The sequence below is a fragment of the Bos indicus x Bos taurus genome, chromosome 14 (genome assembly GCF_003369695.1).
Source record: "Bos indicus x Bos taurus breed Angus x Brahman F1 hybrid chromosome 14, Bos_hybrid_MaternalHap_v2.0, whole genome shotgun sequence".
In the NCBI taxonomy this organism is placed as follows: Eukaryota; Metazoa; Chordata; class Mammalia; order Artiodactyla; family Bovidae; genus Bos; species Bos indicus x Bos taurus.
The window spans coordinates 68,213,941-68,231,040 of record NC_040089.1 but is presented as its reverse complement, the minus strand read 5'-3'; the positions used below and the strand labels follow the sequence as shown (position 1 = coordinate 68,231,040).

General features: G+C 46.0%; 1 protein-coding gene across 1 annotated transcript in view; it reads left to right on the top strand.

The window, feature by feature from the left end:
* The window catches only part of PTDSS1 (phosphatidylserine synthase 1), a 67,516-nt gene that overhangs the window by 29,487 nt on the left and 20,929 nt on the right, over nucleotides 1–17,100 (top strand). The window contains exons 5-9 of the mRNA XM_027561494.1: nucleotides 5,571–5,729; nucleotides 9,289–9,440; nucleotides 11,457–11,598; nucleotides 14,085–14,197; nucleotides 16,860–16,925. Of these exons, the coding sequence (XP_027417295.1) occupies nucleotides 5,571–5,729; nucleotides 9,289–9,440; nucleotides 11,457–11,598; nucleotides 14,085–14,197; nucleotides 16,860–16,925 (632 nt within the window). The remainder of the gene's footprint in view (nucleotides 1–5,570; nucleotides 5,730–9,288; nucleotides 9,441–11,456; nucleotides 11,599–14,084; nucleotides 14,198–16,859; nucleotides 16,926–17,100) is intronic.

Genomic DNA, 17,100 nt, shown 5'->3' with positions numbered 1-17,100 from the left:
AGCGACTTCACTTTCACTTTTCACTTTCGTGCATTGGAGTAGGAAATGGCAACCCACTCCAGTGTTCTTGCCTGGAGAATCCCAGGTACAGAGGAGCCTGGTGGGCTGCCGTCTATGGGGTCGCACAGAGTCGGACACGACTGATGCGACTTAGCAGCAGCAGCAGCAGCAGGCTTGTTCTCACAGTGGATGGGGGAGAGGAAATCTCATAACACTTTGACATCCACCTTCCTTAGGAACTTAACATCACTGCTGCTACTGCTGCTAAGTCGCTTCAGTCATGTCTGACTCTGTTCAACCCCATAGATGGCAGCCCACCAGGCTCCCCCATCCCTGGGATTCTCCAGGCAAGAATACTGGAGTGGGTTGCCATTTCCTTCTCCAATGCATGAAAGTGAAAAGTGAAAGTGAAGTTGCTCAGTCATGTCCGACTCTTCTCGACCCCATGGACTGCAGCCCACCAGGCTCCTCCGCCCATGGGATTTTCCAGGCAGGAGTACTAGAGTGGGGTGCCATTGCCTTCTCCGACTTAACATCACAGGGATATCCTATTGTTATGTCAATAATTACAGTCCCCCAAAGAGCTGACACTGGCATTTAAAATCTGGTTTCCAAGGACCGGCTAATTCTTTCTCAGCAAACAAAGCAAAGCCAGAGGCAGTTTTCAGCTTCTGGAATTCCAGCTGGTGCTGGCCTGGTCTTAGTCTTCTCCATCTCTAATTCCTCATCACTTTTTACTTCCTTAAAGTAAGCTTGTACAGTTCTGAGGACTTGTTCCTTGATGGCTCTAGAGACACGCATTCCTTTTTTAGGACTTGTGGTGAGAAGTGTCTTTATGTAAGACAGAAGCCTCTAGTCCCTGGTTCCCTGGGCCTTCTGCCCTCCCCATTCCTTCAGCCACCACTGGTTCCTACTCCTGATACCTGGCTCTCATCCATGGCAGGTGCCACACGTTGAAATGCAGACACCCCTTCCCCCTGAAAATTAATATTATAACTTGGGTTTGGGAGGGCAGTCACTGAAATCCTATGAGAGACAGTCTTTTATGTAATTTTCTGAAAAGTTTGCTATGTTTCTAAATATTTATTCTGTTCAAAAATATATGGTATAAGGTTCAGACAAGCTTTCAAGTGCATCAGCTTTATAGACTGGGTCGTCTGGAGCAGCAGGGGAAAGACCCCCCTGCTCCCAATTCCATGTCCTCTCGGGGCCTAGAATCTACAGAAAGGCAAATTAAACAAATTAATTGCTGGCTGTTTTTCTTAGAGAATTGTTTAAGATAACTTCGATAAGTTTTAAAAATTTTATCAGCACATGCCTAATCTTGTTTCATCCCACCCTCTCGCTTCCCCTAACACACACACATCTTATTATCAGACATCAGTATTTAAATATATAAATTTTTAAAAACGTAACCACAATGCCATTTTTAGTTGCTTAAAGTTAACAGTATGCAGTGTTCGCATCTCTTCCCCAGTTGTCTCATAAAGGTTTCTCTCTTCTTTTGTTTTTAATGGTTGACTTGTTTGAATTAGGATCTAGACAAGGTCCGCATGTCGCCTTTGTTGCAGCTCTCGTATCTCTTAGTCTGCAGTCCCTCCATGCTTTGGTTTAACATCAGTGTTTATTTGTCAAAGAAACTATATTGTTTATTCCATGGAGCTTCTCACTTCTGGATTTTGCAGCTTGCATTCCCAGGGTATCATTAATGCATCCCTCTGTCTCCCTGTATTTCCTCTAAACTGGAAGTTAGATGTAGAGGCTGGATGGGATCCAGACTCCAGGCAGGTTTCCATGGCAGGGCTGCTCGTAGGCAGTGCCGTGTACCACACTGGGCCTCACAGTGTCTAGGGGTCTCTCTTTTATGATGTTCAGCTTGATCATAGGGTCAGCATCAATTGTATGATGCCCTATCAATCACTTGTATGACTTGGAAGGAGAAAAGTGAAATAGGCACCAAACATTGTAATACATTGAAAGTGAAAGTCCCTCAGTCACATCCAACTCTTTGCAACCCCATGGACTATATAGTCCATGTAATTCTCCAGGCCAAAATACTGGAGTGGGTAGCTGTTCCCTTCTAGGGGATCTTCCCAACCTAAGAATCGAACCCAGGTCTCCTGCATTGCAGGCAGATTCTTTACCAGCTCAGCCACCAGGGAAGCCCAAGAATACTGGAGTGGGTAGCCTATCCCTTCTCCGGGGATCTTCCTGACCCAGGAATCGAACCAGTGTCTCCTGCATTGCAGGTGGATTCTTTACCAGCTGAGCTACCAGGGAAGCTCAGTACATTGAAATATTCACCCAATTCTCAGAATGCTAAATGTGAAAAAGATGTGTCATAGAATCAAGAAAGTGTAATGATTTCAGTACACAGTGCAGTGGGATAAAGAAAAAGATATGGGTGCTATTAGAACTTGTCTACTCTGAGAGGTCAAGGAACGCCTCTGTAAGAGCTGATGTTTATTCTTGTTGTTCAGTCATTAAGTTGTGTCCTACTCTTGCGACCCCCTGGAATGCAGCACACCAGGCTCCTCTGTCCTGCACTATCTCCCAGAATTTGCTCAAATTCTTGTCCATTGAGTTGGTGACGCTGTCTAAGCTGACAACTAGAAAGTGAGTGGGAATTAGCCAAGCAAAGTGGGAGAATAGGGGCCTGAGGCCATTATTCAGGAAGAAGGATCAGTCTTCATGGAGTCTCCAACTGGGGACCTGGGATGAGTTAAGAGTAAAGGAAAGAAGGAATGAGAGGCAGAGGAGGGCCGTTCCTGAGGCTGGGAGGTGTGGACAGGAGGTAGGAGTACTTTGTGAATGTAGTTAAGAGACCCTGAAGGTTTATAAGCAGAGGAACTACCTGATCTCAACTGATACTTTAGTGGGTCAGTGAACATCATGCCCCATCTCCAGTCTGGTTTTGAAAATGCGGGAAAGAAGAGTGTACAACATCAGCTGACTTCTTCCTGGTTCAAGCTCAGTGGAGCAGATGGCTTTAGACCCGGGCCACGTGGCAGTGCTAATCCCTTGTCCCGAATTAGGTTCTGCTCCGCTGTCCCATCAGACATCCACGGGCTTCCTCCCACAGGGCAGAACCCAACTCACAAAAATTCCTCCAAGGGTGAGGGGGCTGACAGGAGCCTGTGCTGTCTGTATGTGAATAATTTCCCAAGAGGGGACCCTAAAGAGGGTGGGTACACGTGTTCTTTCTGCTTCCGTGGTCACCAGCTTCCCTAGGGAGGAGTGAGCAACAGAGCAGGGTAGGAGGCCCAAGATCCTTCCACACTGGGAAGGCTGCCCTTCCAAACACACACACACACACACACACACACACGCACACACCCAATCACGCACACACCCCCAAACACACACCCTCAAACACCCCCAAGCACACACTCCCATACACTCACACACCCCCAAACATGCTCAACCCCCAAACATGCACACACCCCCAAACACACACACACACCCAAAGCCACACACCCGAACACACACACATTCCCAAACATGCACACGCTCCCAGACACACACATGCCCCCAAGCACACACACACCCAAAACTGTCTGATTTATGATCTGCAAAATCATTTCATTTATAGAGAACTGATTTCAGAGAGACCTGTTAAAACCTTTGCAGTCTTAAGCTGGAGGTGGGTGGTCAGGGTATCAGCTATACATTTTATAGTTTTAGAAAGCTATCGCAGGTGTCTAAGCAAGAAAGAACGGTGGCACTGAGTTGGAAGAAGAAACACATTGGGATGTAAAGTGAACAGGACTTGGTGTTTGGTCTAGCGTTGGGCAAACAGCGGAGAGGTGGAGCCGTCCAGGCCAGCGGTGGGTCGGCTGGGAGGGCGGGCTCCGTGCTCCCCCCTGCTCCCTCCTCCCTGTACGGCCCTCGGAGTCCTCACTGCACGCTTCTTCCTCCCGCTTCCAGGGCTGTGCCTGTGGGTGCTCCCTAGCTGCCTTAAACAGTGGCGTCTTGTGTCCCTCTCACGACCGGGACCTCGACCTCAGGATCTTCCAGATGTGACCGCTGGCAAATTTGTTCCTAACTACTATTTGATAATATAATAGTTATACGCCAGCAGACACACTTAGCTCTTTGTGGTGCCTTCAGAGTACCTTCCCTTTTGTTGAAGCACAGAAATATTCTCCTGGAGAGTAGAAAGGCCTCTGAAGTGGTCTGCAACCCATGATTGCCCTCAGAGCAGCCTTCTGAAGATGGGACTCAGCCCTCTCTTATCTAACCCTCCGCAGCGCGCTGCAGCGTAAAGAGGAGGATAGGGCGTCTGTGGAAACGGGAGTTGACCGGGCCTTGAACCCTCCTTAACCTAACGAGTAACTGTGTTAGGCCCAGGGTGTCTCTGTCCTTCTGTGATTCCTGTGACAGGCACGTGCTCCAGAGCCTGGAAGGAGAATTGTCATCTCATGGCAGTGCTGTGGCTTTTTTTAAGCCTTATCTTGACTTACCCCTATTGATTTTTTTCCCTCTTTTTTTCTAGATTTTCCACTTACCATCATCATCCCATATCAGAAAAAAAATACAGTTTTTAAAAATGTCCTTTCAGCTTTGCAAGTTAGAGTGCATTTGTTCTGAGAAAGCTTCAGAAATCTGAGGCAGTGGATTTCAGAAGAGAGAGAGGGGAACCCCAGTGCTGTTTTTGCTCCTTCAGAGAGTATTGTTTCTAGAATTTGAAAATGTTATACTTTACAGGAACTCTGCCAGCTGACTGAAATCTTACTCCTTCCTATCTGATTAATTTGGGAAAAGCAAATGGGAAATGTAGAACTCTCTGAGAATTGTTGTCATATGATAACTGCTTTCATAATAAATACAGAAATAAAAGGAAATTGATTTGAAAGTTTTTAAAAACATATTAAAAAGAAAAAGGTGTTAGAGATGGAACCTAAATTCTTGAAAGCTTTATAGTGTTTAAATATTTAGATTATGCAATATTATACATTGTTGGGTAGAGGAGTAATTCTGCTTTCTTCTAATTTCTGAAGTTGGATATTTCAGCTCTTCTTCTTTTCTAATAAAAACATTTAAGAGTGTGTATTTTCCTCTAACTTCTGCTTACTTGTATCTCATCATTTTGATGTGTAATATTTTCATTATCATTTAATACTGAGTATATTTTAAATTTCTATTATGAGTTCTTTTTAACTCCATGATATTTAGAGGTGTGTTTTTAAATTTCCAAACCAGTTGGGTTTCTATTTATTCTTTATTTATTAGGATTCTGTGTTTTTGTTACTGATTTTAACACAGTTGCCCTGTGGGCAAGTGACATGGGCTCTTTGATGCCATTTCTTTAGGATGGGTTAAGCTTTTGTAAAATGATTTTGTTTCCCACTTTATTTAAGCTTTTGCAGTTCGGAACAAAGCAATTCTAGTGTATAAACTCTAATACTTGTCCATTTTTCCTCAAACAACTTCAATTACTAAAACTTTTTATTGGGCAGGACACACATTAGTTGTCAAGATCACATCAGTTGTTTTCATTTTATTGTCCAGACCCTGAAGCAAGTAGATTTCTAGAGCATTACTAATTATTTCCGTTTTATCTTAAACAGGAGTATGCTGTGAACTGTCATGTCATCACCTGGGAGAGGATTATCAGCCACTTTGATATATTTGCCTTTGGACATTTTTGGGGCTGGGCCATGAAGGCCCTGCTGATCCGAAGTTATGGTCTCTGCTGGACAATCAGTATCACCTGGGAGCTGACCGAGGTAAGAAGGGGGCGTGGGCCGCTGTCTAGATGCTATAGCGTGGGCAGTTTGTACGTAGGAGGAAGACAGTCCGTCAGTCAGCAGTCACGTAATCCGTTCTCCAGCTCCTGTGGCATGAAACTATTTAAATCCCAAGGGATATTTTAAGCCTTTGTCAAACACACAGAGAAGCTCCTTGTCAGCTTCAGGCCTGCTCTATCTCACAAGTCTTAAAGAGAAACAACTGGAATCAAGATAAAGAATGGAGTTAAAATCCCAAACAACACAATTCAGTGGTAATGAGGACTTCCGCTGAGAAGTTAACAGGCGCTCCACCCACTAACTAGTTTCCAGTTTGAGATAAATAGAATTGTGGTGTTCGGGACTGTATGAGTGTATCCAGGCCGCTTTGTAGCCGAAACTGAATTCCCATTAGAGCTCAGCTATCTCAGTAATCAAAAGTTTGTCTCGTTTACTGAATTTAAGAGATATATTCTTGAAAAACTATTAGTGAAGTGACATTCGGAGAACTGGTTCATTTATTGCTCAGTTATTGTATTATTCTTAATCATTCCCAGGGAACAGAATTTGGCTGTGTGCACAGTTATTTCTTGATTATGATTATTCTTCAGTGATGGTGCACAGGCCCATCTTTGCCCTGATCGTAACTTAGCAAGTGTACTGGTTAGACAGTCACTTCTATTAACATGCCTTTCACGGCCCCGGAGGCTGGAAGCCTCAGTTCAGGGTATCTGCCTGGTTCACCGCTTCCCGGGCTTCTCCTCGCTGCTTGTGGTTTGCTGGCTGCCTCTGGTGTTCCTTGGCTTGTAGATCACCTCAATCTGCACCTTTGTCCCCACATGGCCTTCTCCCCGTGTGCCTTCATGCGGCGTTCCTTCTATGAGGACACTAGTCATACTGGGTTAGGGGCCCGCCCTCCTCCAGGATGACCCCACCTTTCTAATTACAGCTGCAGTGACTGCATTTACAAATAAGCTCACCCTTATGAGGCCCTGGAGGTCAGGACCTCCACCGTATGGGCTTTAAGGGGGCCACGATTCAGTGTGTAACAGTGCCTGCCACTGTTTGTAGTCATCGAGAATCTTCCCTGTGACCTGGAAGGGTGGTGTGTATCCCAGTGTAACAGTGGAAACTGGAGCTCCGAGCCAAGAGTGGATCCAGGGGTGCTTGCCTGTGAGCACGCCCGTGTCCCCGCCCCTGTACCTCACACTCACTCTCCGACTTGCAGGCGTCCTCAGGACCTCATCCCCGTGTGACCTGTGCGAGGCGCTCGGCCTTCCTCACCTCCCTGGCCTCTTGCCCTTCCCTTTCTTTGTTCCCCGGCATCCTTTCATCCCCAAGTCCTGACGCCTCTTTTCTAGACACCTCTCCAGGTCATCCCTCTGCTCCCACTTGTATCTAATCTACTCTCTTCTTAGCTGAATTTCCTGTCTGCTCCTGCAACACTGTCTATTTCAAAGTGATCCTTACAGACCTCAACCCCATCACATGCTTCTACTACAAACTCTTCCCTGTTTGTCCATTGCTCTTAAAGCAAAATCAGGATGGGGGCGGGACTCAACAGCCTACGAAGGCCGGTGTTAGGGTGTTAGCTGGCTCAGCCTCCCCAAGACCTCTCACCTGCCCTCTGCTACCTGCCCTGCACAGTTGCTGTGTCCTTACCTCCCAGGAAGCCATCCTCTGAGTTCTTCCCTCCCTGCCCTGCGTCTTCCCACTGGCTGGGCTCACATTGGTGCCCCTGCAAGTAGAGCATCCGGCCCTTCTCCCCTGAAACACTTGGTCCACGTTAGATACGTGACAGGTGTCTCTTTTCTGCTAAACCTCTTGCCTCCAGAGGGCAGGGCCCATGTCTGCCCAGACCCAGACCCCAGGGCTCTGTCTCACACGGGCAGACGCCCCCAGATCTATAGTGAGTGAGTGAAGGTGACTCTTTCCAGCTCCCCCGACTCCTCTCTTTCTGGGCTGTCTCACCCCCGAACCCGGTACTCTCTAGAAAGGCTCTGCAGGTGGATGTCAGTGCTCCACATCCACTCCCTGGCAGAGTCCTGTTTCAGCAGGTCTGTGTCATTGGCTTCTGCAGAATTTTCTCTCTGCCTCATGTGAGTTAATGCTCCATGTCATGGCTCGGACCTCGGAGTCAGTCCCAGGCGGTGCGCCGCCTGCCAGGGGTCAGCCCCTGGCCCCTCACCCTCACACACAGTAGCTGTTCTGTATCTTCTCAGCAGCAGGCACATCAGGAAGACAGAATCCTTGTATTTGTGTGGTTTTGCAGTCTGTGAAAGGGCTTTCTACATGGCTCTAGTGGTAAAGGTCCCACCTGCCAATGCAGGAGATGTAAGAGATGTGGGTTCGATCCCTGGGTCGGGAAGATCCCCTGGAGGAGAACAGGACAACCCACTCCAGTGTTCTTGCCTAGAGTCCCACGTACAGAAGAGCCTGGTGGGCTGCAGTCCTTAGGGTCGCCCAGAGTGGGATAAGACTGAAGTGACTTAGCACACCTGTGTGCACAGTCTATGAAATGCTTTCGTGAATAGTTCTAATTTGTAGCATTTATTTGATTACTTCAGAGGTTTACAGTTATGGGTTGCCTCTTTCCAGATAGCTGTCAGGCATTGTCTTTATAATTTCAGACTCTCTTAAAAGTGAGCCTTCATGCAGTACACTGTGCTGCTCTGGACACAGCGAACAGGTCCTTTGTTTTGGACAGAAATATTTCTGTAAAAGACTTCTGTTCCACCCTTGATCTCACTGTGCCTCTTTTCTGGAATATCTTCACTTTCATCTCCATCTCTTGAAACCAGTCACTCCTGTCCTTAACCACCCTGCTCCAGCCTGTCTCCCTTCCAGAAATCTGCCACAATTGCCATCTCTCAGAATGAATCTCTTCCGTGTCTCTGCGGTTCCCATTTATGTCACCGTTGTAGCACTTGCCACAGCTTACCTGATTCTGGGGTTCTGAATAAGTGTCTGGTTCTGAATAAGTCCGGCTTGAGATCAAGGACCTCAGTCCATTTTGTCTCACCACCTTGTATTGCTACACCGTAGGCACTTAATAAAAGATCATCACTGCAAGTCGGTTAGTGTGAGATTTCCTGTTAAGCTAATTTACAGCTTACTATTTTATTCAAATATCTGTAGACCGTTTCTAAAATACACAGCTTAATTTCTCAAGCTGCTGGTTTCGAGGATTCTGCCAGTGCCCTGTAGGCAGTTGAGAAAACTTTGCTCCCTTCCTTCTCTGGGGTCCATGTCACATTGTCATGAGCCAAGGTGATTTATTGGTAGTATTTTTCAAGATGGGTCATTTCTTTAAAACCTTGTATTAATAAATTTTAAAAAGGCGCTGTTTGGATTAGCAGTATTTGCAAACTGTCATGAAATAAAAAATAAGAACCTGGTTACAGAACTTGGTTTTATTTTTTTTTTTAATACGTCAGTGAAACCTAAAATGTCAACAAGTTTGAACAAAAGAGCATACTGTTAAAAGGAACATTATCTTTCAGGATGGCACCCCAGGTTTGTTTTATTTTTCACAACCGTCCTCTCTCGTGTTTCCCAGCTTTTCTTCATGCATCTTCTACCCAATTTTGCCGAGTGCTGGTGGGACCAAGTCATCCTGGACATCCTGCTGTGCAACGGGGGCGGCATCTGGCTGGGCATGGTTGTCTGCCGGTTTTTAGAGATGCGGACTTACCACTGGGCAAGTTTCAAGTGAGTCGTCCTCCTCCGGGCCCCGAGTCACCGTTTCTCATGATGTGAACTTAACTGCTCAGTATCCCACAGCATGAGTGCGTTCTCTGATGACGAGGAGTAAATTATACATTGGTCACTGGAGCTCAAAAATGGTTCTAAACCCAGTTTCGGGCAGTGATCCGGAAAATGCTGAATCATTTACGAGTTTCTCAAATCCATCCCCTCTTTTTTAATCCTTATTCCCCAGCCTGCATTCCCACTCCCACGGCTGGATTGATGACTGCCTTGTCCCCAGGTTAACCCCTCTAAGCCTTCCGCCAGCACTGCCCGAGAGGTGGTCTCAGGACCGTCAGAGCCATCATGTCATTCCCCTGTGATGGTCTCTCATGGGCCTGAGGACAACGCCCATGGGCTTGGCGATTATAAGTAACCTGTTTATTCCGTGTCAAATTACTCTTGGCATGTGGTATGAGGGGGAGATTCCACAGTGTGCTGCATCTGATTAACCAGTTTATTCCATCCCTTTCGTGAGTAATCCTTTCGTTGGCCACTGACTTGAAAGGACTTTTCAATATATTTTGAGCAGTATATAATGTAACAAAATCTGTAGCAGCGCTGGGTTTTGCTCTCAGCAACCTTCATACACAGTATCTCATTTGAGCCTTACATCAACCCTAGGGGTAGACACACCACCGTTCTCTTCATTTTAGGGATGACGGTACTGTGGTTTCGGTTTGGTAATTTGCCTGAGGACATTCAGCTAGCAAGCTGAGTCTGAATTTGCATCAGGCTGCCTGGCTCCTTAAACACTCCATTATGCTTCCCTAATTTCGTACATTTATGCTCAAATTCAGCTTGAGAATCATTCTGTCAAGTTTCCAAGACATAAACACAACAAATGAACAAAAAAGTCCCCCTGGTTTCAAGTTACATTAAACATGAAGGAATATAGATCAGGTTGGATTAACCTTTTCACTCCATTAAATGTCCAGATCCCCATCACATCGTATCTTTATCCCAGTCTTTCTCTACCTCTTTCCATGAAGTTCCACCATTTTTTAGTACAGGCCCTTCCTCGTTCTTGTTGATTTTGGGAATAGACTCTCTTTCTTTGTTGGCCTTGTGCCGCAAGCCTTCTTGCAGGAGGTTTTCTCACTGCAGGCTTGTTGATGGGCGGGTGAGTGGGTGAAGAAACAAACCTGGGTTCTCTTACTACCCCTCCTGTCCCCCTCCCCACACCAAGAATGAAAGGCTGGCCTGTTTGTCCTTGTGCCTTCAGCATCTGAAACAGTGTCTAAGACCTGAAGGTCCTCCACATAATGTTCTTGTTGAATTGAAAAACCTTTACCATTAATTAAATACTGCGACCTTGGATTTCGGCTCCCCTGGTCTCCCACGCGGGGACCAGAATCTGCCCCCAGCTCTGAGGCTTAGGAGGTGTGCCGGCATCAGCCAGTCTGTGTCTTCGAGCCTCAGTGGTCTCGTTTATGACCTGTGGGACTGTTTGTTTCTATCACAGGAATATAAAATTTTTAATTGAGTGATTTCTAGGATGAAACCCAAGAAAGGTCAAAAAAAGTCGCAATTCATCACCTGAAACTTAACCGAAGCAGCTATAGGGCCAGGAACCACATGGGTCACCTCCCATACCTTGCGCCCCCAGGTTGGGGTGGGGGGTGGTGAGCCACGGGTGGGAGTTGTGTCGCTGCCGCGTCCTCACCCTTCCTGGCCTAGCTCCAAGTCGCTGTCTTCAGTGTCCCTCGGCGTCTCACGTCACCAGCTCACAGACCGTGCCCTGTGATGGCCCTGCAGTGGCCTGGCCTTTGCGTCGTACCTGTCCCTGCCAAGGCTCCCCGCCAGGTGTGACGCTCTCAGCGCCTCACCTGTGAACAGAGGCCGCTGTTGGAGAGATGCTCAAACAGGAAGGGATCTTTTGTTCTGGGTACTGGTTGTAAAATAGTCAGTGCAGTTTTTTTTCTTTTTTGTCCTTTCTTACCTCTCTGAATTTTCAGCGAACTGTTTCTCTCTTTTCAGGGACATCCACACCACCACCGGGAAGATCAAAAGAGCCGTGCTCCAGTTTACTCCTGCCAGCTGGACCTACGTGCGGTGGTTTGACCCCAAGTCTTCATTTCAGAGAGTGGCTGGAATATACCTTTTCATGATCATCTGGCAGGTAATTTTTTTTCAGATGCTCAGAAGTAGGAAAAAAACAAAACCAACATAAAAACCCTCCATTGATTTAGGGTTCATGCTAGTTGACACTGCTTATCAGCTCCATGCGTCAAAAGATGTACTGTTCTACAGCTGACATGCAGAACAATTTAACAGTAATGCTGTTACACTTAAGGTCTTGCTTCATTGTGAAGATGTTTTAAAATATGGATCATTGAATTGCAAATTGGAAACAGATTAAAATTCCCTGTAAAAACCTTGTGCTCAGCATCTATCACCCAGTGAATTAGGCATTGGATTGCTTTCTATCCATAGAATGGTCTTTTCAGGACCAAAGTAACAAATGTAAGGCTTTTTTTTTTTTTTTATAGTCCAGACTCAGTGTTTGAGTGTTAAGATGGTACCTCAGCTGTTACCACTTTAGGTAATTGGTGAAGCGCTAAATAAAGAAGCTCCCTGAGGGGACTGGAGCCCCCTGGGGACCTGGGTCCTCTGGAGTGGTATCAGCAGTGGGGAGAGGCCCTCCTTCCAAGCAGACAGCCTAGGGTCTCGGAAAGAGATTACCAAACAACTCTTTCCTGGAGGCAGGCTTTTTTATGGACCGTCCTGTTCACAGGTTAATTGTTCCACAGCTTTGGGAGAGTAGCTAAGGAAAACTAGTTTTCACCTGAGTTGTCTTCCAGAATCTTCAGACGTTATATTTTGAACACATGAACAACATACTCCCAACACAAGGAGAAAATTGGCGTGTGTCACTTGAAAGACAGTCTTTGTCCACAGAAGGAGAATGATAATATGGATCTCAGTAAATGAGGTCTATGGCTGTGGAAGTCTATGTGGATGAACAGGTATATAGTCACCATGGTTTGGGGAAGTCAGTGGATAAAATGGGCACATAGGGACTTCCCTGGCAGTCCACTGGTCGGGACTTCACCTTCCAACCAAGGGGGCTGCAGGTTCAATCCCCAGCCAGGGAGTGAAGATCCCTTATACCTCAAGGCCAAAAAACTAAAACACAAAAAAACAGTAGCAATATTGTAACGAATTTAATAAAGACTTTAGAAATGGTTCCCATCAAAAAAACTTTTTGAAAAGGAGGGGGGTTACATAAGTAGATGATGGTCAAGTTTTCCTTTCTGGGGCAGTGCCAGGGCAGGGAGAGGTTCCCTTTGATTGTGAGGACCTTGGAAGGATTTGGATTTTCCTAGGATGGCAGAATTCCACGGCCCACTGTCCCCTGGATGGTGAGTGCTATGCAGGGATCAGTTTCCTATACGTGGTGATGATGAGTGAACCGTTCTTATTTTATATCCTTAAAATCAGCACTATGATCCTCCAATTAAAAATAAATTAAAACCCGCCCTGTGGGGAAAGACGCACATTTTAGGTCACTGAAATGAACCTGCTGGTCCATGTGATGCTCGTTTTTCTTTTTTTTTTTAATTGTGTTTATTTTTGGCCGTCCTGGGTCTCTGTTGCTGCACAGGCTCTCTAGTTGCGGTGAGGGGTCTGCTCTCCACTGTGGTGCTTGGGCTTTTTGTTGCGGGGCCTTTCTAGTTGGGGAGCACAGGCTCTAGGTGCACAGACTTCAGTCATTGCAGCACGCGGGCTGAGTGGTTGTGGTGCTCAGGCTCCGTTGCCCCGTGGCATGCCGGATCTTCCTGGACTAGGGATCGAACCCGTGTCTCCAGCATTGGCAGGCAGATTCCTATCCACTGTACCACCAGGGAAGTCCTCATGTGCTCCTAAAGCGGTGACCTTTCCTAATCTGTGCTGCTCACTTAATCTGGAGGGGACAGGAGGGGCCTCTGGGCATGGAGCACGCATTTCCTGACAGACACGTTTTGTGCCGCCAGGACGGGTCGCGTGATGGTGGCACTGGCTGCCGCCCCTGAGGGAGCAGTCTCACTGCCGGGTGAAGCCTGGACCAGCCCCCACACACACTTTTAGGAGCTTTCAGCCTTTCGTCTGAGATCTGCTTGGTCCCCGGCACGAGCTGAATGAGCCCGTAGTCATCTCTCAGTCACGCACAGCATCTCAAGCTTCTTTTGGCTATTAAAGAGCCTGCTTCCCTGCTGTCAGATGTCTTTTCGACCTGGCCTGATTTCTGTCCAGCTGTGAAGGTGTTGCTCAGCAGAGATTTGTTTTCCTGATTTTGCTCTTGAAGCATCTCCCTCCCGACTGTCCCAGCAGCTCATGCCTGTGAGCCAGGTCACAATCACGTGAACCTGGAAACAGGCTGAATGGCCGATGCCCCCTGTGCCCCTCTCAGCACCCAGCACCTCCTCTGGACCCCTGCTCGGTTGGTGCCCATGTTGTCCTGGCTGTACCTGGGCTTAAACACCATACTCTTAAGAGACCCAATATATTTTCTGGAAATGCTTTGAACATACCAATTAGTTTTAGCTATAGAGTGTCCATTGAAGGACTAGAGGCTCATGACTTAGCTCAAAGCACCAGGTTGACTCACGCCTCCTTCTTTTGCAGCTGACCGAGTTGAATACCTTCTTCCTGAAACATATCTTTGTGTTCCAAGCCAGTCATCCATTAAGCTGGTGTCGAATTCTCTTTATTGGTGGCATCACGGCTCCCACAGTAAGGTAATTCTGTGTTAGCCTGACGGTCATTTGAACATGTTAACCTGCTTTGCAGGTCATTTTGCCCATCATTTCTCCTGTGTAGCATAAAGGAGGTCATATAAACTAGCAGATTTTCCGTGAGAATGTCATTCTAGACAATTATACTTCCAAGGGAACAGAAAGACTTATATATCCAGAACATGAAGAAAACATTTTGCTTTTCCAACCTCAGTAACATGAAGACCGACACCACCCCATTACATTCAAACCCCTTTATGCTTTATGATCTTCACTGCTATTCTTTCCCCTGTGCTCAGTCACTAAGCTGTGTCTTTATGACTCCATGGACTATCGCCTGCCAGGCTCCTCCGTCCATGGGGATTCTCTGGGCAAGAGTACGGGAGTGGGTTGCCATTTCCTTCTCCAGGGGATCTTCCTGACCCAGGGATCCAACCTGTATCTCCTGCATTGGCAGGCAGATTCTTTACCGCTGAGCCACCTGGGAAGCCCTTTTTTCCCCTGTAGCATCCTATTTAAAACAAAATGAGGGAGAGACATACTGAGGTTTTCTTCATGAGATTATCAAAAAATACAAACATTTTTACGGTGGATTGAAGTCATAAATGTTGTTATTTTTAGAATGAAACTTTATTAGTTCCTTTAGAGCCAGTTAATTTCCTTTTTCAAATGTCCTTCCTGTGGTCCTCCAGGACAGCAGGGACAAGCTTGGGTGTTCATCCTCCAGGGAAGCTGTCCTTGCCCTGGAGTCATGATTCATGTAGGACCCTAGAGATGAGGTGCTGTTCAGAGACTGGAGTCCCCCACACTGACCAGTGAACTTCAGAGTGAAACGCTTTCATTTGTTCTGTTGTTTCTGTTTGGAAAGAGCGATTAGGGTTTTATAACTAGTGTGGAGTCTCGGCACTGAAGAGTAGAACAGTTGTTCTTCATTGTTTCAGTGGAAACACCCAAAGTCTCTACACTGCTGATTCAAAGTAAACTTCTTTGGAAACTGTGGGATAATTTAATTATTTTTAATGTGTGAGCAATCTACGCAAATAGAGGGTCCTGTTTGCCAAGGAGAGTGGGTGTTTTCCTTGGTCAGACATAGCCCTCACCCCCAGCTAGCACTTCTTATTGTTCTCATTCATTATTGCAAATATATATTAATATATACAGGAAGGTAACAGTTGGTACACCGAGCCCTTTGGCACTTTATGGACTGGTGATCTGCTGAAATAGTTATCTCATGAATGCAATTTTCCTTTTTGTGGGTTGGCACCTCCTTATCATATTTAAAATTTGATGTAATTTGAGGCTTACTATTATTTCAGGAAAGATTAGCAGCAGTTCCTTCATAAAATTAGGAGCAATCAACAAATAAGTGGGAAAAGAAATCTCTTAGAAAACAGAAGAGCAAATCACATGTGATTTATCATGAAATTTCCTTATTGTTAAATATTTCACAGCAAAAACTAGAGACTCAACCAGAAACTAAAAATCCAGTGTTTGGACTTTTTTGAGACCTCCTTAAAATTTTTGCCAAACTCTATGGGTTTTCAAACGATTCTTTTTTTGTTTAAAAATTAGCCACTTCCTTTGTTCCTACATCACTTGAGGCTAAGGAGATGGTTGACAAGCCTCTTGGAAAGATGGAAATGCTAATGGATTTTAGGTTCCGATGAGTCAATGGCAGGCCCAGAAAGAAGCGAAAACTCAGGCTTCAGTATAAATCATATATACTTACCAGGTCTCTCTTTTCCTCTTTTTTGGTTAGACTTTCATATGACTCTGCTTTGAGAAGACATTTGAGTGAATATTCTTTTAGTCTAATATAATGTGCAGTATAAGGGCATGGATGCAATTAGTAAAGTAGCTGAACTGGTAAAAGGAAATTAGGTAATGAAAATGTGAAGTTAGAGGAAAACCTGAATTCTTTACAGCTAGAATTCTTCACTTTGGGGTACAGAGCCGATAGTTCATGGATGAGCTTTAGGCATTCGTGAACCCTCTGAAGTTTAATGCAGAATTTTGTGTGCATGTTTTATGTGCCTTTTTCATAGCTTTCCTCAAACCCTCAAAGGAGAGTCTTTAACCCCAGCCCTTAACCCACTGGTTCAGATGTCACCTCCCCAGGGATGGGTCGAGTTTCAGGGGCAGCTTTAAGACTCCCACCCTGTGTTGTCCTATAGGCCGCCTCTCCCACGTGTGGCTATGAGTACTGGGCGTGTAGCCAGTCACCTTGAAATATTTCTGAGAGCCAAAATGTATAGCTTTCCTGCCTGGTTACAGTCAGCAGCCTTTGTCCTGGAGAGAGCCAGAGGAGACAGAGACAGTGTAGGTGAGCTTCTGGAACTGCCTCCAAGGAGAGAGACTGAAGCACCCACCTGGGGTGACTTTGGCTCAGGAGTGTGGGAGTCTGCCTCTGAATCAAGACTGCCTCTGCCAATAATCTGGCTCTTTAAACCACCTCCCTCCATCCCAGTCCAAATTCTTAGCCTCTTACAGGAAGGTTTCAGCAGGCACTGGCTTCCTATTCCTTTGAATAGAACTAGACCAGGCAGCTTGAGTATGTGGAACAAGGCAGACAATTTTTATATTCACACTGTCAGAGTGATTTAGTTCTGTATTGGCTTGCTGGTTTTCCAGAGGCTCTCAGTGAATTCTACCTTTGTTCTTTCAGACAGTACTACGCTTACCTCACCGACACGCAGTGCAAACGCGTGGGAACACAGTGCTGGGTGTTTGGGTGAGTAATCTCTTATCATTTGAAACCACTTATGTCTGTAGATTTCTTGAGTTCTTTCTTGACCCTGCATTAACTGCCTTTCAGTGCAATTATTGTGTATCTTTCACTTTTAATGTTCCTTTTCTGATTTAAATTTAGACTAGTTAACTGGCAAGTTACAGAAAGAGGAGGTAGA